The sequence below is a fragment of the Narcine bancroftii genome, chromosome 7 (genome assembly GCF_036971445.1).
Source record: "Narcine bancroftii isolate sNarBan1 chromosome 7, sNarBan1.hap1, whole genome shotgun sequence".
Lineage (NCBI taxonomy): Eukaryota > Metazoa > Chordata > Chondrichthyes > Torpediniformes > Narcinidae > Narcine > Narcine bancroftii.
This window is the reverse complement of record NC_091475.1, coordinates 182,475,328-182,503,107: the sequence shown is the minus strand read 5'-3', so window position 1 is coordinate 182,503,107 and position 27,780 is coordinate 182,475,328. Positions and strand designations below refer to the sequence as shown.

At 41.1% G+C, this 27,780-nt stretch overlaps 1 protein-coding gene across 11 annotated transcripts in view; it reads left to right on the top strand.

Moving 5' to 3' along the window:
• Positions 1-27,780, top strand: part of stard13a (StAR related lipid transfer domain containing 13a) — a 684,147-nt gene that overhangs the window by 597,505 nt on the left and 58,862 nt on the right. For all 11 annotated transcript variants that reach the window (XM_069891632.1, XM_069891628.1, XM_069891627.1 and 8 more), the window contains 2 exons: positions 11,451-11,522; positions 26,955-27,036. In XM_069891632.1, coding sequence (XP_069747733.1) covers positions 11,451-11,522; positions 26,955-27,036 — 154 coding nt within the window. The remainder of the gene's footprint in view (positions 1-11,450; positions 11,523-26,954; positions 27,037-27,780) is intronic.

Below are 27,780 nucleotides of genomic sequence, written 5' to 3'. Positions count from 1 at the left end.
ACCTAAGTTTGTGGATTTTATTTTTCATTATAATGAGTACTCTTCTATGATTAACAGAGGAGCTCTTCCTTGGAATACCAGTCCTTTTGCAATTCCTGGGTTCACCAGTGCACTCTTTCTTCTTAATGATGATCCAAACTGTTGATTTTGATAATCCAAAGTTTTGGGTGATGTCTCTTGCTGTTTTATTCCTATTTTCAGCCTCATAATGATTTCTTTGACTTTCATTCGCACAACTCTGGTCCTCCTGTAGAAAAATGACAACTACAGACTCCAAAGGTGATCAAGAGCTTCAAAGCAAGCGTAGCTCTCTCATACCTTCACCAATGAAGTGATTGAACATACCTGAGTCCTCACAAACACCTGTGAAGCCAAATGTCTCAAACATTATGGTGCCCTGAAATGAGGGAACTATGTATTTTTTTTTAAAAATGCTGTAATTTCTACATGGTTAAACCAAAATGGTTACAAATTTCCTTGAATAAAATCTGGAACGTGCACTTTAATTACATGTGTATTTGATTACAAATTTAAAACTGTGGAGCACAGGAGCAAATAAAGGAAAAATGTGTCTTTGTCCTAAACCTCATGGAGGGAACTGTACATGGATACAAAAGTAAATGGAAAGGTGTCACCAGAGTGCACCCATAAGGTACACTGCAACACATTGGAAGAATTTCCAATCCCACTAGACAAGAGTGAAATGGGAAGGGAATGTGTAATTTAAAAATTATTGAAAATTCAATAAAACTGTCGTATATTGCACATTAATCCCCTGTTTCTGTCAGAAGGGAGGAAATTATCATTCCTCATGTCATAATTTATATTAAATGTTACTGTTATGAAAATAGCAGCCCAGTTTTTTAAAACTTTTTAAAATTTAAATTTAGATATACAGCATGGTAACAGACCATTTCGGCCCTTGTGTCTATGCCGCCCAATTTACACCCCCTATGTGTTTTAATAAGTTGGAGGAAACCAGAGCCCCAAGGGAAAACCCACCAGAAGCAGGGAGAATGCACAAACTCCTTGCAGACAGCATGGGATTTGAACCCCAGTCCCGATCGCTGGTGCTGTAAAAGTGGTGCGCTAACCATTACACCCACCGTGCCATTCTATTGAATAAAAATCATTATCCATATTACTAACTGCTAGATATAGTTGACCATCATCTTTTAATGAAAAATCTACATTCTATCCTAAAACAGCAGAACATTTTCCCTAACCAATTCAGAAACCGTTGTAGAATTCCCTTGATGTGCATTTGGTTTGCTTGAGTTGATTATTCCAGGTCCTAACTTTTCAAACAAAAGACATATGATATAAAATTTGCCTTCCAGTTTATTTTTGAAATCTTCTTCATAATATTGTGAGCTGTTTTCTTAAAAGGATAACACAAGTTGTTTTGAAGTATGCTTTCAGTTAGATTTGCAGACTGAGCAACTCCTTCCTGCAAAGTAGCATTGAGAAATTACATGTTCATGTAATTAATATCGTTCAGATCATTTAAGATACAGAAATGGCTCTTTCTCACTCTCTACCTTGTGCCAGCTACTGGAAATCTTTCAGCAAAGTGATATTTGACAGTTTTCTCCCCCATTTAGGATATAGATCAGATTAATTAAATGTGTAGCAAGACATCATTGATGAGATCATTGTGTGCACTCGTTGCTTTGGAAGTTGAACTTTTATAAGGTCATGCAACCCATCAAATTTAGAAGAGCACAGGATCATAGTTTCTACTGTGTTCTCCCTATCTATACTATTGTCCAATGGTGGTAGAGGCGAATAGGATAGGGTCTTTTAAGCGACTTTTGGATAGGTACATGGAGCTTAGAAAAATAGAGGGCTATGTGTAGGAACATGTTTTGGCACAACTTTGTGTGCTGAAGGGCCTGCTATTGTGGTGTAGGTTTTCTATGTTTTTATGTTTTCTCTTTGGGTGAAACATGAGTCTGCAGAAACTGTGATTGTAGTGTAAACACAAAGATAAGCGTATACAGAGCCGTTGTCATACCCACACTCCTGTTCGGCTCTGAATCATGGGTCCTCTACCGGCACCACCTACGGCTCCTAGAACGCTTCCACCAGCGTTGTCTCCACTCCATCCTCAACATCCATTGGAGCGCTTTCATCCCTAACGTCGAAGTACTCGAGATGGCAGATGTCGACAGCATCGAGTCCACGCTGCTGAAGATCCAGCTGCGCTGGATGGGTCACGTCTCCAGAATGGAGGACCATCTCTCCACTGGCCACCGTGACAGGGGTGCACCAAAGAAAAGGTACAAGGACTGCCTAAAGAAATCTCTTGGTGCCTGCCACATTGACCACCGCCAGTGGGCTGATAACGCCTCAAACCGTGCATCTTGGCGCCTCACAGTTTGGCGGGCAGCAACCTCCTTTGAAGAAGACCGCAGAGCCCACCTCACTGACAAAAGGCAAAGGAGGAAAAACCCAACACCCAACCCCAACCAACCAATTTTCCCCTGCAACCGCTGCAACCGTGTCTGCCTGTCCCGCATCGGACTTGTCAGCCACAAACGAGCCTGCAGCTGACGTGGACTTTTTACCCCCTCCATAAATCTTCGTCCGCGAAGCCAAGCCAAAGAAAGAAGAAGAGTGTAAACACAAATGCTGGAGGAACTCCGCCAGGCTTGCAGAATCCATTAGAGATGACTGACGTTTTGGGCCTGATCCCTTCGTCAAGATATACCTGACAAGTTTTTCCAGCATTCTGAGTTTCTGCTAATGGTTTCCCACATTTGCTAGACAGAAACAACATGCACACTTTTGCTGCATGGAAGAGAGGGCAACTCCTGGATACACTCAAAAGAGATATGCCAGAACAAAGGATGTGAACACCATTAACAGCCAGAAAACTGGCTGTAAGGAGAGCTTGGCTGAGAGTGGCTTCATGATCTCTCTCATGAGTGCGAATTTCCAAACAATGGAGCAGTGTGGAAAGAAATGTCATGTTGTCAATGTGAAATACACACCATGTTTACACATGCAGATTATGGATCCTCACAGGAAAGTTGTCTTTCATGTGGAAGTCTTAAAACGAAGATATCATTCATCAAAAAATATAGCAATGCTCACAGGGCAGTGAAATGATTGAAGCAAAGATTAATTCAATCATCTGTTATCAATGCAGTTTTAAAAGCTAGATGTAAAGATTATTTTTGAATTATCTCAGGTCTCCTGCCACAATGGAGGCAATATGTGGAGCTGGTCGCTTAAACTTCAAGAGCGATGGATATCACAGTTTGACATGCTGGTAACTTCCTCCATTAACCCACACAAACCTATCAGACATATTCCTTTTGTTCTTCCCACCTTCTCTCTTACTGAAAACTAAGTGGGGCTTTTTTCTCTTTCCTAATCTGACAAAATGTTTTGGACCTGAAACTATTGTTCTTTTCTTAAATGTGACCTGATGTGCTGTCTTTTACCAGCATTTTCTCCTTGTTTCTCTGACTCCCAGCATCTACAATTGTATTTATTTTTTTCAAGATGCTAACATGAATGTCTAGTAGTGATTCGATAAAAGGATTGTATTTGGGGGCAAAGGCTTGTGGGTCAGAAGGGCCTGTTACCATGCTGTATGTCTAAATTAAAAAACAATTTTAAAGTACAGGCTCTTCTTCAAGCAATGTGTATCTACTCCATGACCAAATATCTGTATTTCAATAAGTCTCCTCAGCAGTGCATTTGATGTACCCAATGTTTTCTGTGTAAAAAGAAACCTACCTCTGACAACTTCCCAAAATTTTCCTCCACTGACCTGAAACAGAATCCTCTGGCATTGGCCATTACTGCCTGTGGAAAAAGGTGGTGGCTATCCACTCTATCTATTACCCCTCGTGATAATGATGAATCTTTGTTAGTGAGCACAGCTCAAAGTTCAGATTTATTGTCAGAGGACAAACTTGACATTACATAAACAGTGAGATTTTTTTGACTGCAGGCCAGGTGGCATTTATACTTCAAGAGCGATGGCTATCCCAGTTTGATGTGCTGGTGACCTCCTCCATGAACCCACACAAACCTATCAGACATATTCCTTATGTGCAAAAAAAACTGTATTCAAGAAAAGATGCAAATACAAAAGAGAAAAATGTAAACGAGAAGGAAGGGCAAGCAAACTGTGCAATACAGAAAATAAATATTTAATCATAAATAATGTGCAAAAGTAAGTCCTTAAATGAGTCTTTGATTGAGTTTGTTGTTTCGGAGTCTGATGGTGTGGAGGGGTAGCAACTGTTCCTGAACCAGGTGGTATGAATCAGGGGCACCTATACTTCTTTCCTGATGGTAGAATTGAGAGCAGAACATGTCCTGGGTTGTGTGGACCCTTGAGAATTGCTGCTCCCACCAACATGCCATGTAGATTTTCTCGATGGTGGGGAGAGCTTTGCCTGTACTATGCTAGGTTTTGTCCACTACCTTTTGCATGGATTTCTGCTCGGAGATATTGATGCCCCATACCAGTCCGTGATTCAGCTGGTCAGCACACTTTCTACTACATGTTTGTAGGTGCTTGCCAATGTTTTAATTGTCATACCAAACCTCTGCAAACTCCTGAGAAAGTAGAGGTGCTGACTTGCTTTCTTCATGATGACATTCATGTGTTGGGTCCAGGGAAGGTCCTCCGAGGAAGTGGCCCCTAGGGATTTAAATTTGCTCACCCTGTCCACCTCTGATTCTATATTGATCACTGGATCATACATCTCTAGTCTTCCCCTCCTGAAGTCCACAATCAGCCCCTTGAGGTTGTTGTTAGTACACTATTCAGCCAAGTTTTCAATTTCCCTCCTGGGTAGTGACTCATTGCCCACTTTTATACAACCTACTACAGTGTAGATGGTGTTATTGTCATACACAATCATAGGTATAAAGTGAGTAGAGCAGGGGGCTGGCAGCTTGTTAGAACCTGCCTGTCCCGCATCGGACTTGTCAGCCACAAACGAGCCTGCAGCTGATGTGGACATTACCCCTCCATAAAACTTCGTCCGCGAAGCCAAGCCAAAGATAAAGAAGAACCTAAAAATGTACAGAAAAGGAACAGGTCTTTGGCCCTCCCTATCTGTACTGACTATCTTCTCTCTTTGGCTTGGCTTCGCGGACGAAGATTTATGGAGGGGTAAATGTCCACGTCAGCTGGCAGGCTCGTTTGTGGCTGACAAGTCCGATGCAGGACAGGCAGACACGGTTGCAGCGGTTGCAGGGGAAAATTGGTTGGTTGGAGTTGGGTGTTGGGTTTTTCCTCCTTTGTCTTTTGTCAGTGAGGTGGGCTCTGCGGTCTTCTTCAAAGGAGGTTGCTGCCCGCTGAACTGTGAGGTGCAAGGTTTGAGGCAATATCAGCCCACTGGCGGTGGTCAATGTGGCAGGCACCAAGAGATTTCTTTAGGCAGTCCTTCTACCTCTTCTTTGGTGCACCTCTGTCACGGTGGCCAGTGGAGAGCTCGCCATATAACACGATCTTGGGAAGGCGATGGTCCTCCATTCTGGAGACGTGACCTACCCAGCGGAGTTGGATCTTCAGCAGCGTGGATTCGATGCTGTCAGCCTCTGCCATCTCGAGTACTTCGACGTTAGGGATGAAGTCACTACAATGAATGTTGAGGATGGAGCGGAGACAACGCTGGTGGAAACGTTCTAGGTGATGCCAGTAGAGGACCCATGATTCGGAGCTGAACAGGAGTGTGGGTATGACAACGGCTCTGTATACGCTAATCTTTGTGAGGTTTTTCAGTTGGTTGTTTTTCCAGACTCTTTTGTGTAGTCTTCCAAAGGCGCTATTTGCCTTGGCGAGTCTGTTGTCTATCTCGTTGTCGATCCTTGTATCCGATGAAATGGTGCAGCCGAGATAGGTAAACCGTTTTGAGTTTTGTGTGCTCGATGGAGATGTGGGGGGACTGGTAGTCATGGTGGGGAGCTGGCTGATGGAGGACCTCAGTTTTCTTCAGGCTGACTTCCAGGCCAAACATTTTGGCAGTTTCCGCAAAACAGGACATCAAGCGCTGAAGAGCTGACTCTGAATGGGCAACTAAAGCTGCATCGTCTGCAAAGAGTAGTCAACGGACAAGTTGCTCTTGTGTCTTGGTGTGAGCTTGCAGGCGCCTCAGATTGAAGAGACTGCCATCCGTGCGGTACCGGATGTAAACAGCGTCTTCATTGTTGAGGTCTTTCATGGCTTGGTTCAGCATCATGCTGAAGAAGATTGAAAAGAGGGTTGGTGCGAGAACACAGCCTTGCTTCATGCCATTGTTAATGGAGAAGGGTTCAGAGTGCTCATTGCTGTATCTGACCCGTCCTTTTTGGTTTTCGTGCAGTTGGATAACCATGTTGAGGAACTTTGGGGGGCATCCGAAGCGCTCTAGTATTTGCCAAAGCCCTTTCCTGCTCACGGTGTCGAAGGCTTTGGTGAGGTCAACAAAGGTGATGTAGAGTCCTTTGTTTTGTTCTCTGCACTTTTCTTGGAGCTGTCTGAGGGCAAAGACCATGTCAGTAGTTCCTCTGTTTGCGCGAAAGCCGCACTGTGATTCTGGGAGAACATTCTCGGCGACACTAGGTATTATTAAACAAAGACGAGAAATCAGACTGCTCAAACTACAGGGGAATCACGCTGCTCTCCATTGCAGGCAAAATCTTCGCTAGGATTCTCCTAAATAGAGTAATACCTAGTGTTGCCGAGAATGTACTGACTATAATGCTAATCTAACTAACCCCATTTGCTTGCACATAGTTGGTGACCCTTTTCTCTGCCTGTTCATGTATTTGTCTTGATGCCTCAAACATTGTTATGGTATCTGCTTCTTCCCAGCATGTTCCAGACACCTTCCACTTTTCTTCTTAAGGTACATTGGGTCTTAGTGGCCCTACCACCCATGGGTGTTTGATGTCCTCCATAATATGGACAGTCTCCCTCTTCTTTGGGACAGTGAAGAACATTGTTTTTGTTATTTGCCCTCAGAAGACTAGACCTGTGCATGGGTAGGAGTGGGAATGGGTAGAGAGGATGTAAATATCAATTGTAAGATGCACGATGAGGAAGCATCAGTGCAGGTGTGAGAATGAACATGTCAGCATTCAGAACAATAGTGTTTCTATTGATTTGGAGCTCACATTGACATAGAATGTAAAATTAATTAAAATGTCCTCTCATCATTCTTCATGGCCAAGAATTCTTCATCCAGGAGGGAACTACTGTATCCACAACCTACATCTCGAAAGGGAGAAGGAGGGGGAGAGGGGGAGAGGGGGAGAGGGGGAGAGGGGGAGAGGGGGAGAGGGGGAGAGGGGGATTTCTGTTATCCACAGCTCACTTTTCTATTGGTGTTACTGGCAAAGTGGTAGGTGCCTGCAACATGCTGCCAGGGAATGCAGTCGAAGCAAATACCAGAGCAACATTTGAGAGATTGAGACAAATCCATGAATGGCCAGTGAGCAAAGGGACACCAACCATGTTCAAGTTGCAGACTCACAGGATGTCCTTCCTTGCATGTACCTCATACACCAGGATTTTACCTGTCCATCTCATTAAATGTTGAACCTTTCTGCCTTGCTGTTCCTTTCCTTTCATGGCAGTTATAATGCATGTTCCTGTTCTCTGGCAGCTGTTGGGATTGTGCCTTTTAGGGCTGAGGCCCTTCTCCAGTTCCTGAGAAGCAAAGTGTTTTTCAGCTGCACTAAATTGAATGTGGTCCTGTCAGGAACTGTGCAGGACTTGTTAATGGCTCATAACTCCGGGAGTAAATAATTTAATGCTGTACCTAATATATTTTTAGCCACTTTCAAAATTTTCTTTTAACAAAGAATCAATGTGCAACATATGTTTAGTGCAAGAAAAGGGGACAACATTCAATCTCTTGCCATTTTTAAGGAACCCTTATTTGCTTTTCACCAGTTTATGCATATTCTATCTTCCGAAAGTAAATTAAAGAAAGTGGCAGCCACATCACAGGGTTGCTTCCGAATTGATATTCAGAGCAGATATTCACCAACTTTTGATGTAGCAGAACTGAGAAGCCATAATTGTGCAACTGCCTTGTGCATTCACATCTTTCAACTCTGACAGATCTGATCATTTGTAGTCTGCAATGAAGCTACTGTAGCAGGTGTCGAGATAAAACAGTAGCTTGACAATATTTAAGACCCGGCCACTGCATCACAATCAGCTGCTGGGAAGAAGCCTGATGGAGCACCTCTCATGCTGGATGGCAGGGTAATCGTGGAAATCCCAGCAATGCCCAATCACTCAAGGAAGCTGCTGGGAAGAAGCCTGATGGAGCACCTCTCACGCTGGATGACAGGGTAATCGTGGAAATCCCAGCAATGCCCAATCACTCAAGGAAGCTGCTGGGAAGAAGCCTGATGGAGCACCTCTCACGCTGGATGGCAGGGTAATCGTGGAAATCCCAGCAATGCCCAATCACTCAAGGAAGCTGCTGGGAAGAAGCCTGATGGAGCACCTCTCACGCTGGATGACAGGGTAATCGTGGAAATCTCAGCAATGCCCAATCACTCAAGGGAGCTGCTGGGAAGAAGCCTGATGGAGCACCTCTCACGCTGGATGGCAGGGTAATCGTGGAAATCCCAGCAATGCCCAGGAAGCAGATTCAGACAATATAGCAGTGTGGATTAGGGAGTTGGAAGGTTGGAATTGGGTGAGTGAGGGGAGTTGAAAGAAAATTGTGTAGTAATTCATTCACAGAAAAAATTAACATTGTCCTTGTAAAAATTGGCTTAATCTGGAATTGAGTGATTTTGGGTGCTTCAAGAGGTTTGTCTATTTGTCTTTCAGAGGGATTTTCATTCTCCCAATACTGTTTATTCCAGCATAAAATATTTTTTTAATATTTTAGTTTTCACAGACTTACAAAATCCAATAAACAAAGTCATTCATGTACATTTGCATACCCAAAGTCCGTATTTGTTGCAAACCCACCCTCCACAGAGAATACATTCCAAAAACTTATCTCGATCCCACTCATCATGGGTATACGGCCCCTATCAAGACCTGCAGTGAAAAGAAATCACAATGCCAACTGCATTCAAAGAAAACACTAAACGAAAAGAAAGAAACTCAAAAGAAAAAGTACACCAAGGCTCTGAAAAGAAAAGGACAAGCGCGTTGTCTGCACCAAGTCCTATTTCCGCCATCACACCTCTGGGATAATTTAACTTCATCCCTATTTTTGAAACGGGGAATCAATCTGTCTGAAAACCAATGTCTGAAAACCAATGCATACTTTACCAAATGTGCCATGTTTCCTCTGTAGGTTATATGTGATTTTTTTCCAGGGGAATGCAACTCTGCATTTCCATATTCCATTGTGTGATATCAGAGTCAGACTTCCATGAAAGCGCTATACACTTCCTGACTATCACCAAAGCAACCTTCACAAACAAAATTTGGAATTTAGTCAGTCTAAACTGCACTTCTCCAATATCCCCCAAGAGGAACAGCTCCGTGTCCTGTGGAAAATCCACTCATAATTTTTTTTAGAATATCCCTTGGGTCTTCCAAAAAAGTTTCACCTTTGAGCACAAAGTAGACAAAAGTTCCCACCTCCACACCACTTCTAAATCTGAAATCTCAGACTTTGATCTGTGTAATTTCTGAGGTTTAAGGTACAACTGGTGCAGGAAGTTGTACTGCACCATCCTGTATCTGGCATTGACAACCCCCAACACACTGTTCAGATACAGGTCCAACCACCATTCCTCATTGATTGTTGTACCCAAGTCCGACTCCCATCTCTCCCTCAACCTTTGTAGGCCCGGTTTCAGACCCTCACTTTGGAATATGTAATACATCTTAGAAATAAATTTATATACTTTCCCCTTTCAAATTAGAATCTTCATGTCACTACTTTCAGATAGGGTCTTAACTGCCTGTAAGAAGCCCAGAGCCTATCCCATTTCATCCTTAGTAAATGGGACACTCAGCCCCTCTTGCTCCTCCTATCCTAAATTTGGCAAGTCCAATGAGTGCAAGAACTCATCTATTTTGGCGGGGTCTCCCCCTGACTCTGATTTATAAAGTTCTTCATAAAATCCTTTAAATACATCATTTATTTCTTTTGGCTTGTATGCGATCTTGCCTTCCCCTGTATGAATCGCATTGATTGTTCTGGAAGCCTCCTCTACCCTCACCTGCTAGGACAAGATTTTATGGGCCCTCTCCCTAGCTCATAATACTGTGACTAGATCTTAGAATCAAATTTTCCATCATATATGTTTGCAGCATATTGTACTCGAGCTTCTTATTCACCAAATTTCTATAGTTATTTTCCATGTCCACCCTCTGATAGTCCTTTTCCATTTGTGTTATCTCCAATTCCAGATCATTAACCTTTTTCATATACTCTTATTTGACATTCTTGGTGTACCCAATTATCTAGCCCCTTAAATAAGCCTTCAATGTGTCCCATATCAGGAAGTTATCCTCAGTCGAGAGGCAGCTCGTTTCACAGAACAGATCTATCTGAGCTCTCACAAAGTTACAAAATTCTGGTTTTCCCTACAACGTCGTGCTGGGGCCTGCTTATCCGGCATTAAAATCGATACCACCAAAGGCGAATGGCCTGACAGCAGCCACGCTTTCAATTCGGCTTCCATTATCCTACCCTCCAGATGGGCTGACGCTAAGAAAAAATCAATCCGAGTGTAAGAGTCATGTTACCGCAAATAAGAGTAATCCCTTACTCTTGGATTCAGCCTCCTCCAGACCTCTAACAGATTCAGCTCCTTCATGAAGGCCGGGGTGGACTTGGCTGCCCTAGCCCTCGTGACCTTCTTGGCCAATTTATCCATGGCCGAATCCAGACAAAAATTGAAATCCCCTCCAATCAGCACCTTCTTCCAGCAGATGGTCAGACATGACCCAAATTGTCAGTATTTCCTTCCAGAGGAATTCATCAGCGGTTGAAACCATGCTCTCTGCTTTAGCTGCTATTTATCTTCGTGGTATATTTTCAGTCTAAGCAGTACCACATTGAAAGGAGTGGGTTCACTTCATCAACCATCTAACTACAGTGCATGACTTGGAAATGTTTTCGAGTCTAGCTCTGCATGACTAGTGCTATTAGCTATTTGTTTCTTTCTATGGCACTGCACTGCTTTGCGGAGTTCAACTGAGTTCAGAAGATGGCTGGAAGTTAAAATACAAAAAAGGTGAAATTGGCAAAGAAAATGTGCTTCTATCCATCATCTCCTGTTCATATTTTCATAACTTTATCTATCTACTTTGTGCAGTGTTCTTCTCAGCCAAACCATTGAAGAGTTCTTGTCACCAATATTCATTCATGTAATGTAGCTAGCCCACTGAAGGATCTTCATTCATTGAAAGTCGCCCTTGTTCAGCTGCCAGTGGAGTCCAATGATGGAAGGTACAATGAGTGTAGTGCTTGTGTTTTTAATATGCATTTCTTTTCTTTCTTCAGAGATTGAAGCCAAGGAAGCATGTGACTGGTTGCGAGCTGCAGGATTCCCTCAGTATGCACAATTGTACGAAGGTATGTTGGGATTTTGTCGTCTTTGACAAATGTTGAAATTGGATAAACAAAACATAAACAAGAAGAAAATCCCTGAATACATGCAATGAATCCATATTATTCTTGTTTTTCTTTCAATTATTTGAATTCCATGTGTGCTTTATTGCCAAGAACTTTTCCAACTTATTTGCATATCTGGTCATTCCAGCAGAAAAATCAAAAGATATGATATGAAAAAAATCAAAGGATTTATTTGCATTTTGGTTTTAGCTTCCTGAACTAATATGTAATGGAGCAGAAAGGCAAAGGAAGTCCAGGCTTGATCGTTCATCTCAACCAATGCAGCAATAGGCCCAAGTGTCCTGTGGTAGGCTGCAGAATGCTTAGACAGGGTTCCTGCTCCTGATCACTTCAATAAAAGCTGCTGGAAAGTACAAATGTCAAAAGAGAATTAGTGCTCAAAAGCTTGAATTCTGTGATTTGTCTAAATACTATGAGTACCTGCAATTCAAACAAGAATTTTAAATGTAGCTTTGGATTCCTTTGTTTTTCTTTTACATTGTGCATTTTAAAAGATTTGCCAAAGAGCTGCCATCAGGTTTCACGGTTGAGTTTATTTTAATATTCACTTCAGTTTGCATTTGTAAACCTGTTCACATCCAATATCAAAGTACACATGTGAAAAATAGGGCAACCTCACGTCAATTTTAAGTTGGGTCTGTATTGAGAAGTCACTGTAACACACCCTTCTGTTAGCTGCACCACTGAAATGGAATGCATATTTTGCATTATCAGTTAAACTGAGAATTCTTTAAAATAAAAAAATAAACTAGTCAAATATAGAAACTGTTATTTAATGGCTTTCTTAATTGAATTTCATTCTTTGATTCAGGGGTTCTTGTATACTTAATATTCATAATGCCAAACAGAGTGTAAACGGACATTTCCACCCAACTTGCCCATGCCGAATAAAATGTCCACCCAAACTAATCCCAACTGCATCTCCTTCTAAACCTATCCTATCCATGTATCCATCCAAATGTAACTTTAATGTTGCAATAGTACCTGCTTCATCTACCTCTTCTGGAAGCTTGTTCCATACAGCCACCATTCTCTGTGTGTGTATTTATATATAAAGTTACCCCTCAGGTTTCTATTATATCTCTCCACCCTCCCCCCCCCTTCCCTCCTCACCTTAAAGCTATGCCCTCTGGTTACTGGATTCCCCCCACTCTTGGCGAAAGACTCTGTGCGGTCGGTCACCCAATGAATTCTGCTCATGATTTTAAACCTCTTATCATCATGAAGTGTAGTCAAAACACAGAAATGCTGGAGGAACTCAGCCAGTCTCACAGCATCCATAGGAAGTAAAGATCTATTACCAACAGTTTAGGCCTGAGCCTTTCTTCAGAATATGAAAGGACCTTGAGGAATGGCTCAGGTCTGAAACATCATTAATACAGTCAAATTCCCATTATCCGGCTCCTACAGATATGATGGATGTCGGATATGAAACTTATCCAGTTGACTGAGACTCATTCTTCCAATGTCTAACTAGGACGCCTGCATTAAGAATACACCATTTTATTCTATTCAAATGGAAAGACTCTAGACCTCCAACAGTGTTTCAATGGTTTTCTCATATTATGTCTTGTTTAAGTTTAGAAAAAGATTAGATATCATGGAGAAATTTGAAGATAAATGGTGACCTTGTGTGTCTTATTTTCATATGATGTAAAGTTTCTAATGTCATTAGATGTATTTACTCTTCCAGATGAGATATGGTTTTACCTTTGATTTTTCAATTTACGGTAGGAACCAAAAACTACAAATTATATGTAACCCTCAGGGGTAAGCTGCTCAGTTGTTTTTTTGTTAATTTTTAAATTTTTTTTTAGAGTAGGATAGGTGGGGATTTAAAAAAATAAATAAATAGATATATTGACAGCGAATACACAATTTAAAAGACAAAAGAGTGCAAAATGTAAAGTAATTTGAAAAAGTATCAGTATTGTAGTCTTTAATTATGTAAAGTTTAATTTAATCAAATAATTCCTGTAACTTACAAAATTTAAATTTGAACACTGGTTGCTGTTGCTTTTACAGGATTGTGTTAATAGTACAATGAGCTAATTACCATTGTAATTAACCCCCCACCCAGCATGCTGATGACCTGACTTACCACCACGTGTGTCCCGGTCAGAGCCTCAGCGCAACCCAACTTACCTCCATGCAAGTGTTCCATTCAGGCTCTTAGCACACATTACTCGCACTGACAGCTCGATGTACCTCCAAGCAAGTGTCCTGCTCTTGACCTCGGCACAACTTCCTCACGCTGACAACAGTCACACTTGCGGTGCAACCTGACTCACCTCCATACAAGCATCCTAGTCAGACCCTCGGTGCACCTTCCTTCAAATTTGAACCCCATTCATGAGCCCTATAACATCGTTGTGCTAGCTGCTGTACTATCCACGCTGCTGTAATAATTAACACCATCCTGCAAGTTTACAGATGAAGCTTTTTGAATATAATTAATATTAACAAAGATAAAGACTCATACTTGAGAGAGATAAAGAGACACTTTGGAAGATTCGCCCCAGCAGCTCTTCATCCTGGGCACTGCCACTTTATTCAAACACAACTTTATTGAAACAGCTGCTTGAGGATAGGGCATGACAGGGCACTCCACTGGCTGCCACTTTATTCAAACACAACTTTATTGAAACAGCTGCTTGAGGATAGGGCATGACAGGGCACTCCACTGGCTGAACATTTGCTCCCAAGGAGTTGTATGTTGCTACGGACAATCTTTACTTTTGCAATTGTAACATTTTATTTACTTTATTAATTTTAAGATTTATTTATTTATTTCCTCGATATTTTTTGTCCCATGTTGACTGAATGCTGGTTAATGGGGATTTTACTATAAATAAATATATATATTATATATATATATATTTTTTAAAAATCTCCTATGGACCCTGCAAGACTGGCTGAGTTCCTCCAGCATTTTTGATGCTTATCATCATGTTCTGTGAGAGATTCGTACCATTGATCTGTAACCTATAATTTGAGTGAAATTTGAGTAAAATATTAAGAATTTTGGCAGTTATGGTCATTTTGCAAAGGTATCTGTAGAATTCTTTTGTTCTAGTAAATTGATGATATCATTGTCAATCGTTTATGTTAAAAGTTAGTAATAAAATAAAATGGAAAATACTGGAGATTCTTCTACGAACATTTGATAGTGTTGAATCAATCCCATTGGATCTCCATGAACTAATGAAATGACATTGAGCTAACCATGAATTCAGTTTTATCTCTTGACAGCTGTTCTGCCTGATCGGAATACTCCCAGAGATTTCCATTTTATTTCAGATTTATTTTCAAAATAATCCATTGATTATGAAAGATTTGAGTTATTCTGAGGTGGCACCATGAGTCAAACAAAAGTAATTCTGTTTATTCCACTGTAAATATTGAAAATATGCCCTTGATATGATTACAGTAAATGAAAGAATGCTGAAAATAGGAGACAGATTTACAGGTGTTCTACAATTGAGTTTGAGAGAGCGAAATGGTTTAATATTTCAAATTTCAGAGTGGCAGCCATGACTCAGACACCAGTGCAAGTCTGATGGAGTTCTTTAATAATGACAGCTTTTTAAGGGAGCCAATAAATCATCAAAGTCTGCTTTCCCAAGTGTTCTGAAGAAGAGGGAAGTTGACATCAATAGAATGACCACTATATACCCCATCCTCAATACCTAATTAAGAAGACACATCAAAAATGCTTCATTGCGATTATGTGGTTTCAAATCTTCACTGATTTACTGTTCAGGTGGGCATCTAATTTTTTTTAAATTAAATCACAGCACAAACATGATCTTAACTGTAAGGTGCCTGTTTTTGTCTTACCATGTGGACAACATTTTAAGATGGTCAAGTCCTGCATGATATTCCAATTACGTATAATGCAAATAAACAAAAATATTTCTTTACTTTGCCATACCTGATTTTTGCTCAGTTTCATGATTCACCAGCTATGGGAAACAAAAAATGTTCCTATGCTTATTTTCTCATTTTTATTTTTCCTCTTGCCAGTTGAGAGATGGGTTTGGTCTAAAACTGGAGCTGTTTTTGATAAAGTAAAAACACACAAATGCTTTTGGACATGAGCCCTTCCTCAAGATACCTTCTTTAAGGAAGCATTGATTATATATCTTTACTACCTTGGATGCTGCGAGACCGGTTGAGTTCCTCTAGCATTTCTGTGTTTTTACTACAATCACAGCAGCTGCAGACTTTTGTGTTTCGCTGTTTTTTGTTTTAGAGGCGTCAATTTGTCAGGTCCAAACTAAACGATCATGTCACCTGAATGTCAAATTAACAATAAAGGCCAATAGATGAAGACTGCTCAAAAATGCTGTGAATTTTCTTTAAATCACCATTTAAATATATAGTTTTACAATCCATCTTGCATTCTTGATAGTGATGCATTTCGAAGAGTTGCTCCTGCACAGGGCCAGAGATGCAGGTTTAAATCCAGACCTCAGATTCTGTCTGTGTGCCATTTGTATATTCTCCTTGTGACTATGTGGGATTCAGCTGAGGACCCTGGTTTCCTTCTATATTGTAGAGACATGTGAGATAATTGCCCTAACTGGTTAGGCGAATGGTCAAATTTGTGGGAGTTTATTCGAAATCTCAGGTGAACAAAAAAAAGGTAGGATTAATGACCGGACTGATTGGTGATGGTCAGTACTGGGCCAAAGGGTCTCTTTCTGTACTGTATCCTTCTATGACGCTAATCCATTTTGGTTGCGCATATGGAATGTACTATATTGAATATCCCCTTGATTTGTTTTGAAAAAAATCAAAATATTAAATGGTTAATCAAGAATATTTAAATCTATAAGTGGTATTAACATTTGATGACCATGATGCAATATTTTATACATTTGCATTGATTAACACAATACAACCATGCAACGATCTACATATATTTGTATATATATGAGTGTGTGTTTGTGTATAAATAGAAGGCTTTTAGTATGCTGGCCTTTATCAATCATTGCATGGAATATAGGAGTTGGGAGGTGATGTTGAGACTGTATAAGACGTTGGTGCGGCCTAATTTGGAGTTCTGTGTGCAGTTCTGGTCGCCTAATTATAGGAAGGATATAAACAGAGTGGAGAGAGTGCAGAGAAGGTTTACCAGAATGTTACCTGGGTTTAAGCATCTGGAGTATAGGGAGAGATTGGACAGATTAGGTCTTTATTCTTTGGAGAGTAGAAGGTTGAGAGGGGATTTGATAGAAGTATTTAAGATTATGAAAGGGATAGACAGAGTGGATGTGGATAGACTATTTCCGTTAAGAGGAGGAAAGATTAAAACAAGAGGACATGAGTTAAGAATTAAGGGGCAGAGGTTTAGAGGTAACATGAGGGGGAACTTCTTTACTCAGAGAGTGGTAGCCGTGTGGAATGAGCTTCCGGGAGAAATAGTGGTGGCGGAGTCAATTGTATTATTTAAGAAAAGGTTGGACAGGTATATGGATGAGAAGAAGATGGAGGGTTATGGGCATTGTGCAGGGAGGTGGGACTAGAGAGGGGTGTTTGGTTCGGTGCGGACTAGAAGGGCCTAATGGCCTGTTTCCGTGCTGTAAATTGTTATGTTATGTTATATAAAACAATATTATGATGGATTATGTTATATTTTATATTGTATATAGATATGTTTTAAAGGAGATCAATTGTGGAAGGTTTTTAGTGTAGGTCACAAACAAACACTTCACAACCCAATCTCATGTAAAATGTCAAAGCTCTGCTGAAGCCAGACAGTCCAGGCTCCGAGTGCCTTTGCAAAAACTTTCAAGAATGCCTATAGAGACTTCACAAGTAGGTGTTAATTGGACATGCTGTAGAGTAATGGATTATTGCTTTGGAAAGCAACAGATGAATGAACTCGGAAGATTGGGTCCGGTGCCACAATCTGTATAAATGCAGTTTACTGTTCTAAGAGGGTCATGTAGTTTTTTTTCTGAGAGAAAGAGAGAAATCAGTTCAGCAGCAGCAGCTGGGACTGGAACAGGACAAGCTGGCAAACTTATGGAAAAACTCCATTTTGAAGACCGGTTGTGAGTTCTTAGTTCAGCCTGTTCAAGGCCCTTGTGGCCCATACAAGAGGAGATGGCTGGCTGTGTGGTGTTTCACCTGAGATAAGGGAAACAAAAAAGGAACTCTGTGATGACCTGAAAGAAAGAGGTTATCATCTGGAAAACCCTGATGGGGCAAGTTTCTTCGGCAAGACTGAAGAAAGTGGCTGATCGGAAGGAATCAGTTTGTGTCCAATGAGCAACAAATCTCTCTCTGAAAACTAACAAGAACCTTCCTGAGCGGTAACCATTTACTTTTCAAGCACCAAAGCCTGGTGAAATTCATAAATGTTAAATTCTGTGGACAGAATAAGAATTGCCTGATACTGGTGAACTTGGAGGAGTGAGAAGTGAGATTGGACTGTGAATCAAAGAACTTTTCTGAACTTGCACACACATTAAATAAACGTGCACTTAGAATTAGAAGGGGGTTAAGTTAATATTGATAAGTTAAAGTTTGATCCTGTTTTCATGTTTAAAGATCATTAAAAGCAACCTTTGTTTAAGTAACCATTTGTCTTGGTGAATTTCTATGGCTGCTGTGTTTTGGGGTCCTCGGGGCCCATAATATATATTGTACACTTATAATATCTCTTCTCTTTACAACATCATAGGTGATCTTTCTGAATCATTTTTTCTTTATTTCATCTCAGAAAAAATGTTCAGCATTGAAACTCAAAGCTTATTGTCTCCTAACAGTATTCAAATACATTTTCAAAATCCTTCGAAATCTACTGTGATTTTATCTGATGTTGTTATGTGAAGGAGACTGTATTTTGTAATTGCTGTGTTCTATTTTGAAGAAAGCAAAAGGATGCTTAGAATTGCAAAATGTGTCTGTTTCTAGGCTTTGTGGCTGTGGTGATCAAGCATTAATTCCAATACGTTAGGACTGCAGTCAGCAAATCAAAGCAAGTTCCTTTACTGCTTTCATACCTGAGGCAAAAGCAGAAGAGGCAAAAGAGGCAAAATCATAAGTGCCTTGACACTTGGAAGCTTAGGTAGCAGCTATGGAAGTGTTAACCCCTCAGAGTTATATTACAAATTACTTAGTTGGAAGGAGGAAGAGACAAGAGAAAGTGGGAGGAAAGCGACCATACTGTTGGGGAAAATAGAAAGAATCAAGGAAAATAATTACAGGGAAAATTGGCAACGTGGAGCAGAAAAAGATAAATCAATACCAAGGATGTGGACCATCCCCACTCTCTGAGTAGCAATGCACAGAGACATTGTACACTCTCTCATCATAGAAGGTACTGGTGTTATCAGTGTATTACCAACACTAAAAGGAGGGGAAAAAAATCAAAGATTATGGATGAACTTAGTTTGTGGACTTGACCATTAATCCTTCATTCATTCTTCCTCACGTCCAATGGTTGTCATCTCTCTTATTTCTCCATTTGCCTCACACTGTTATCAGAGAATGATGCCCTTCTCTGCACCTAATCATGTGAAGAGTCCTCCAGTTTGTACCTCGATTCAGATTCTTGGGGCCCAGTGATTGAACTGTGAAATCTTATTTCTGTTCTGACAAAGTATTTTGGGTCGACAAGATTGGTGGCTGAATTAATGCCAAGAGTCAACTCAATGATGATGCCAAAATTAAAGTAACAAATCTGCTAGTGTAACAACTCATAGTTCCCATTAGATTGTTGGCTATTCACAGACCACCAATTCAAACATGTAAACTGAATCCATAATAGAAGTTCTACTGAATGCCGATGTAGATATCCTTACAAAATTACATTTTACATTTTTAATGCATAATCATTAATTTAAAAATTTAGCCAGCAATTAAAAGGAGAGAAAATATTCCAACTTCTTTTACATTGACTAATTTGTGGATGTTTTTTGTCATCAATGTTTGGTTTTGGGTATTTGCAGCCACTGTACCCATATCAACCAACGCAAGAGGCCTAGAAATTAGATCAAATTTCAAAATTTAGATTTATTGTCAGACTACAAGCTACCTCACCACATCTTTTTCCTGCAGCGAGTTAGAATTACTACTTACTGAGAGTTCAAAACACTGTACTTAAGAAGATGCGTATGCATGTAAACAAATAAAGAAATGTAAACAAACTGCAATATGGAGAGAAAAAAAATCAACAAAGTGCAAAAGTAAGAGTCCTTTAATGGGTCTCTGATTGAGTTTGTGCTTTAGGAGTCTGATGTTGGAGGGGTAGCAACTGTTAATGAACCTGGCGGTGGGTATCTTGTGGCACCTATACTTTCCTGATGGTAGCAGGGAGAACAGAGTGTGTGCTGACTGGAATGGATCCTTCATGATATGCTGCTGCTCTCTAACGTCAGAGCTCCCTGTAGATGATCTCAATACTGAGGAGGGTTTTTGCCTGTGAGGTCTTGGGCTGTGTCAACTACATTTTCACAGGGCTTTCTGCTCAGGGGTGTTGATGTCCCCATATCAGACCATGATGCAGCCAGACAGCATACTTTCCTGCACATGTCTAGAAATTTGCCAGGGTTTCTGATGTCATACCTAACCTCCACAAACTCGAGGAAGTAGAGGCGCTGACATGTTTCCTTCAAAATCCTATTAATGTGTTGGGTCCAGGAAAGATCCTACAAGACAGTGACTCTCAAAAGCTTAAATTTGCTCACCCTTTCCACCTTTGATCTCCCAATGATTATATACCTTTGATTTTCCCTTCCTTTTTTTTTTTTAATTTTTTATTTTTCACACCATAAATCACAATAGCCATGATATACACTTTTTCTTTTCCACACATTTACAGTGACTTTTTCTCCCTCCCCCCTTGATTTTCCCTTCCTGAAGTCAATAATCACCTCTTTGATTTTGGTGACATTGAGTGCAAGGTTGTAATTGATGCCACTGTTCAGTCAAGTTTTCAGTCTCCCTCCTGTATGTTGACTCAACCCACTGCCATGGTATTGTCAGCAAATTTGTAGATGGTGTTGTTGCTGTACTGAGCCACAGTCATAGATGTATTGCGAGTAGAACAGGGGGCTAAGAACACAGTCCTGTGGTACCCTGGTACTAATGGAGATTGTGGAGGAGATTTTCTTACCAATCCTCACTAATTGTGGTCTAGAGGTGAGGAAATCAAGGATCCAATAACACAGGGGGGTGTTAAGGCCCAAGTCTTGGACCTAACTGATCAGTCTTGAGGGGATGGTGGCGTTGAATGCCGAACTGTAGTCGATAAAGATCATCCTGATGTATGCATCTTTGCTGTCCAGGTGTTGATGCATACAACATGTGATGTTCTTTTTTTTTTGATACTGCAATAAACTTTGTTTCAAGAGAAACACCGTAGCCACAATGCCCAACTCATTTACTTGTCTTTAAATGTTTGCCCAGACACTTTCTTTTTAAAATATTTTTATTTATATTTTACAGTATAGACAATTAAACAGTACAATTATACAATTGCTACAAGATTGTTTAAAAATTACAAATATTCTCATAATAAAGAAATCCAAAGCACGATAATATTAATGAAGTAAAATTTAACAAGAAATAAACCCAAAAAGAAATAAAAGGAAAGAAAAAAATTCCAAACCCCTTCCCCTCAGCAAGGTTGAAAGTTGATATGTATAAACCAAGTGATACCAACTTGGAGAGGGATAGCACAGTGCCAAAGTTCCACAGCCACACTCTTTCTTGAAATTATGATATTAGTCCATAAATGGGCCCCAGGTCTTTTGGGACTTAATATTTGAATCCTTGATAGCATATCTAAATCTTTCTCGAGTTAAACAAGACATAATATCCCTTAACCATTATGTATGAGTAGGTGGAATGTTATCTTTCCATTTAATCAAAATTGTTCATCTGCTTATCAATTAAGTAAAAGATAAAATTCAGCTTTGAATTAAAGTCAGTAATACCTCAACATCTTGAGGTAAACTGAAAAGAGCAATTAAAGGGCAAGGTTCCAATTTTACCAATATGGAATAGAAACAGAAACTACTGGAAGTATTTCCTGCTTTATCTATTTTTTATTTCAGGTTTTCAATCACACCATGAGTCACATTTGTTTGTCTGGTATTATTTTTGCATTAGACATGCATCAAACAAGAAGTCCCTCTCGATTCTGTACACAGTGGGAAGCTGGAGGTACTCAGTGGGTCAGGCAGCATCCAGAGGTAAAAATGATCGGTCAACATTTTGTGAATACTGAATCCAGTTAGCAGGGAGTTATAAATTGATAAAGTGAGTGGACAAGGATCTGGCAAATGAAGCACAGTTCATTAAATGTGAGGTTGTATTCTTTGGAAAGAAAAGTAGTAAATCAGACCACTCTATAAACAGTGAAAAATTGCAGCATGGTATTGTGTGGGGAGACCTAGGAGTCTAAAAGGTTACCTGCTTAACCTAAATTAACCTAAAAGGTTAATTTGCAGGAGCAGGTAATCAAGAAAGCAAATGAGATGTTGGCCTTCATTGTTCGATGGATTGCAAGAGCAGGAAGGTTCTGCATCAAATCTGCAGGGTACTGGTGAGGCTGCACCTGGAGTATTGTGTGTAATTCTGGTTTCCTTATTTGAGAAGGGATATAATGGCTTTGGAGGCGGTGTAGAGGAGGTTCACCAGGTTGATTCCAGAAATAAGGGAGTTAGCTGGTGACGAGAGATTGACTAACTTGGGACACTGCTCAATGGAGTTCAGAAGGATGGTGGTGGAGAAAATCCGATAGAAACATATGAAATTGTGAAATAAATAGATAAGATAGAAGTAGCAAGGTTATTTCCACTGGGAGATGAGACTACAACTAGGAGACATTGCTTTAAGATTCAGGAGAATGGATTTAAGACCGATGAGGAGTAACTGCTTTTCCCAGAGAGCAGTGAATCCAAGGAATTCCCTGCCTAACGAAGCTGTAGAAGGAGTCTCATTAAATATATTTAAGATACAGTAAGCTAGCTTTTGCACAATTGAGGAATTAAGGGTTATGGGACCAGTCAGGTAAATGGAGCTCAGTCCACAGCCAGATCTGCCAAGATCTTATTGAATAGCCCAACAGACTCGATGGGCCAGATGGTGTAGTGTTGCTTCCATTTCTATGTACCCTTTCTTCCCCGCAACCCCAGTCCCTGTTGAATTCAGTGAGTTTGTAGATTTTTCCTGAGACCACATGGATTTCCCCAGAAGCTCTGGTTTCGTCTGGATCCTCTTTTATTCCTTCAACATCCCACATATGTGTGGGTTGGTATGTAAATTGGCCACGATAATTTGTTCTGACTGTGTAGGTGAATGGTAGATTATGGGAGGAGTTGATGAAAATGTAGGGAAAATTTTTAAAAATAGGCTTAATGTAGGATTAGTGTAAGTGAGCCATTAATGGTTGGCATGGCCTCAGTGGGCGAAAGGGTCTGTCACCATTCTGTAACTCTCTATATCTACCTCCTGTGGAAGCCACCATTATTGACTGCATGGAGAGCTGCTGTATGTCTCCCATTTGAATGCTGAACTGTCAATTGCCAATCCATCATTCCTGCCTTTGTCAGTTTTAGGAATCACAATTGGGTTTATTGTCATGAACATGTATCACAAAATTTGTTATTTTGCATCAGCAGTATTGTGCGTTACTGGTGCAAAAATTGCTATAAATTGTATTTTACACAAATACACTATTTAAAATAAATAATTAGTGCAAAAGAAGAGAAAAAATTGAGGTAGTGTCTGTGGTTTAATGTCCATTCAGAAAACTGATGGTGGAGGGGAAGAAACTTTTTTTATAACATTGACTATTCATCTTCAAGCTCCTGTATCTCCTTCCTGATAAGTTGCAGTGAGAAAAAGGCATTGCCTGGGTGGTGAGGGTTCTTGATGATAGAAGCTGCTTTCTTGAGACACTGGAATGATGGCAAATGTCCACGATGGCGCTGGCTAAACTTACAGACCTCTGTAGCATTTTCCTTTCTTATGCATTGGTACTTCCATAGCAGACAGTGTCGCGACCATCAGAATGGTCTCCTGTAGAAATTTTCAAGAGTCTTTGGTGACATTCTAAATCTCCTCAAGCTCTTAATGAACTGTAGCTGCTGGCTATATAATCATTCTTGAGCACAAGGTGTCAAGGGTAAGGACTGGAAAGGTTTTCTGAAACCATCCTCTATGTGTGATTTAGAGATGGCATCCACTCAAAATATTTAAGGAATTTTGACCATTGTTTCCATAAGAACTACATTCAGTTTATTTAGATGTCAAACTGTTGAAGTCTCGGAGATTCAAATATTGTACTCCAAAGTTGTTACAATTGCCAATTGCCTACTTTTAAAATTTGACCTACATTAACAGCTTGGTCAAAATATATTTCCAAATAAGTGGCTTCGTCAGCATGTCTACTGATATAAGACTGACCAAATGCATGAAAATAGAGGCTTTACATTCATTTTTAATTCAGGAACACGTTATACGTAAAAGCTGTCTGCAGAGCCACCCTGAAGGTTTAAGATGTCATTAATCCATGCACAATGCCCATTACTCTGTTCAACAAATACAGAGCTTTGACTCAACATTTGCCTTCTGACTCCAAATTCATTTCTATGTTTTCTTGAGTTGATGTTTTCACTGATTTTTATGATGGTGTAGTATGCTATTGGCAAAACTGTTGAGAAATGTGGAAAAAAAAAACCACGGGAATGATTTCACTGTCATATAAATGTCCCATTCGTAAACATGTAGGAGAACATTTATCTTGAAACACCAAATCTGAAGTCCCAATGAAGAAAATAACATGAAAATAGTTTAATTCTCTGTGGTTACAGTCTTGTTAATTGAAAAGGTGGTAAAAAAAAATATATTCTATAATAAGGCCATATTGTGGATAGTATGGCATTCTGACAGCCCCTGGGTGTCCCCCCTGCACATGATTCCGGATGCAGCAGGGCCACCACACCTGGCAGGTACCCCATGTCCCATATCCAAGACTTTACTGCTAACGTACACAGGGGACGGGTATTTTCAAAAGTCATCATCAGGGGCCTATCACCAGATCCCGATGACATCCCTAAAATGCCAAAAGTCCCTTTTGGACTTTTCGTGTTCCTGAGAATGCCCTTTGGATTTAAGAACACAGCCCAGACCTTCCAGAGGCTGATGGATGGGGTGGGCTGGGATCTCTCATTCGCGTTCATCTATTTGGACAATATTCTCATCGCCAGTGCAATCACACAGAGCAACTATGCACTCGGCTGCAGGAATTTGAGCTAACTATAAAACCTGCTAAGTGCCAGTTTGGGTTGGAAACCCATGCCCAAAAAGGTAGAGGCTGCTCGGCGCTTCGCCAAGCCCCGTACAGTAAAGGGGTTGGAAGAAATTTTTATCATCAATCCATGCCGGCAGCGGTCTGCATCTTAAGCCTTCTTTTTGCACTCATGGCAGGGAAGGGTAAGGATGTTACCTGGGACAATGAAGCCTCGGAGGCGTTCCAGAAGGCCAAGGACACACCTCTCATATGTGTCTGAGTTCACCATGGACATTCAACACATCGCGGGTAAGTCCAACGTAGTGGCCGGCACACTGTCTCACCTCGCGATCAAGACCATGCAGGTCCTGTCCCAGGCAGTAGACTATTCTATCCTAGCCAGGGTACTGCAGGAAGACTCTGAGATCCTGGCATACAGAACGGGAGTTTCTGGGCATAGGCTGGAGGATGTCACTATCGCCCTTGATAAACAGATACTCCTCTGTGACATCTCCATTGCAAATCCCACCCCATCATGCCAGCAGCATGGAGGCATCAGCACAACCTGAAGCACCCTGCTATCAGAACTTCTGTCAAAATGCTGGCCAGTAGCTTCATCTGGCACAGTGGCTGGAAACAGTTTAGTCAGTGGCCAAAGACCTGAACACTCTGCCAGACGTCCAAAGTTCAGATACACATCAAGGCTCCCCCCAGATCTTCGAGCCAGCGCAACATAGGGCTACTACTGGTCTCCCGCGGGGCAAGATATCTCCTCACCCTGATTGACTGCTACACAAGGTAGCTGGAAGCAGTCCCACTGGCCAACACAACTACTGAGACCTGTGAGTCGAGATTCAAAATCCCGGATCATATGACCTCTGATAGAGGTACACAGTTCACTTCGGGACTCTGGGTGGCGCTGGCTAATTTGCTGGAAACCCAGCTCCACCATACCACGGCTTACAACCCTCAAGTCAATGGGTTGGTGGAGCAGTTCCACAGGCACCTAAAAGCGAGCTTGATGGCTCAGCTCAAGGGGCCGAACTGGGCAGACAAGTTATCCTGGGTTCTCCTGGGGATCTGCACTGTGCCGAAAGAAGATTTCAATGCCTCAGCAGTCGAGGTGGTGTACGGCGCACTGTTGGTGATACCAGGGGAGTCGTTGGCTGCAGCCAAGGACCCAGAGGACCCAACAGCCTCATTCACTAAGCTGACTGAAAGACTGGGTACTCTAGCACCTTCGCAGCCTCCGCCACATGGCCAGGCCAAGTCCTATGCCCCCCAAAATTTAGTGACCTGTGAGTTCATTTTCGTTCAGAGGGGAACACTCCGAACACCTCTGCAATTGCTGTATAAGGAGCCGTATAAAGTAATCAGACACAACGGGTCAACATGTGTGCTGGATATCAGTGGTAAGGAAGAGAATTTTATCATTGACTTCCTCAAGCAGGCACATCTGGACTTCAGCCAACCGGTCTCCAGTCAGCCCCTGCGATGCAGAGGTAGGGCACGAAATGCAGCGAACAGCACTTCAATCGCTGGTTCTGGGGCGGCATGTAGCAACCTGCTAACCAGGGTGCAACCCGGTACCCAAATAGCTGACGTGCGCGGCGATCCGCAGACCCTACAGGGGCCAACAACCTTCATCCCAGGTGACCACCTGCACAGCAGGAAGCGATGAGCAATGGTGGGTACACCAACCAATCCAAGACCAGCTCTGTTGTGATATCACTCCTGTCCATCAGCAGTGGGGAGAAAATATAAGCAGAGCTGCCAGGGCAATAAATCAGTCTTCAACTTCGACTGCTTGGGTGTGTGTCATTCTTTCCACCCTTCGCGGTAGAGCGCACACTCCAGATGTGCATTTTCATTCTCTTCACAGGATCACAGTGTGTTTGCAGCACAGGAGGTGGCCCTTTAGCCCATCTACTTCATGCCATTTCTGTTGAGTAATCCAGTTAATTCCACTCCCTTGTTCCTTGCTCAATCTTGTCAAACCTGCTGAGTATTTCTGATATTTTCTGTTAATTTTATGCAAAATGCATGCATTTTATTAACCAAGTTCATTTATCACAATGTAGCTCTGATAATGATCAAGGTATTTTCATCTATTACAGATTCCCAATTCCCTATTGACATTGCTTCGGTGAAGAAAGATCATGATTTTCTTGACAAAGATTTCATTGAACCACTTTGTAGGTAAGGAATGAAAAATAAATATTCATTTTGTAAGTGAAACTCACTGAAATAAGCAATCCACAAATTGAATCAAATTGCAATTCTGTACTCAACATTTCAGATGCACGCAATAAGTTTTCTGCAAAATTAGTCACATAGAAATCTGTTACCCACAAAATCAAGTTATGGATCTACAGCAGAAGCCCAAAAATCCAGACTGCTCAGGGATTGGGATTTAAAGAAGAGATGAATGGGTAAATGTTGATAGTTTATTCATTAGCAAATACAGCATGCTTCATTTATCAAAACAAGCAGTTTTAAAGAAAAATAAACTCGACACTTCACAAAGAGTGTGGTCTCTTATTGGCACTGTGCATCTGTGGTGCTTGTGCATGCGTGCACGCACACTAAATCCTGCTATATTTCAAAAGGTTGAGGGTTTGGGAAAAGTCTAGATTCTCAGGTGGTCTGGATTTCTGGCATTTGAAATTTTGAACTTCTACTATATTATGTCAAACTTATGAATAGTGAACATGATCTATGTTGAAACGTCATACCTGTGATTCTATTCCCCATTGCAACAGCAATATTGAGCTGATTTGTCTTTGACCAGATGGAAATGTATAATTCTCATTTACAGAATGCTCACAGTTGCAGTTATGCTTTGTGCCTGCTTGTCATCTGATGACCATGAGCCCATGACTAAAGTGGCCATTCTGCAAGGCACAGGAAGCAGCAACTGGACAACAGGCTGGCCAAACTGAG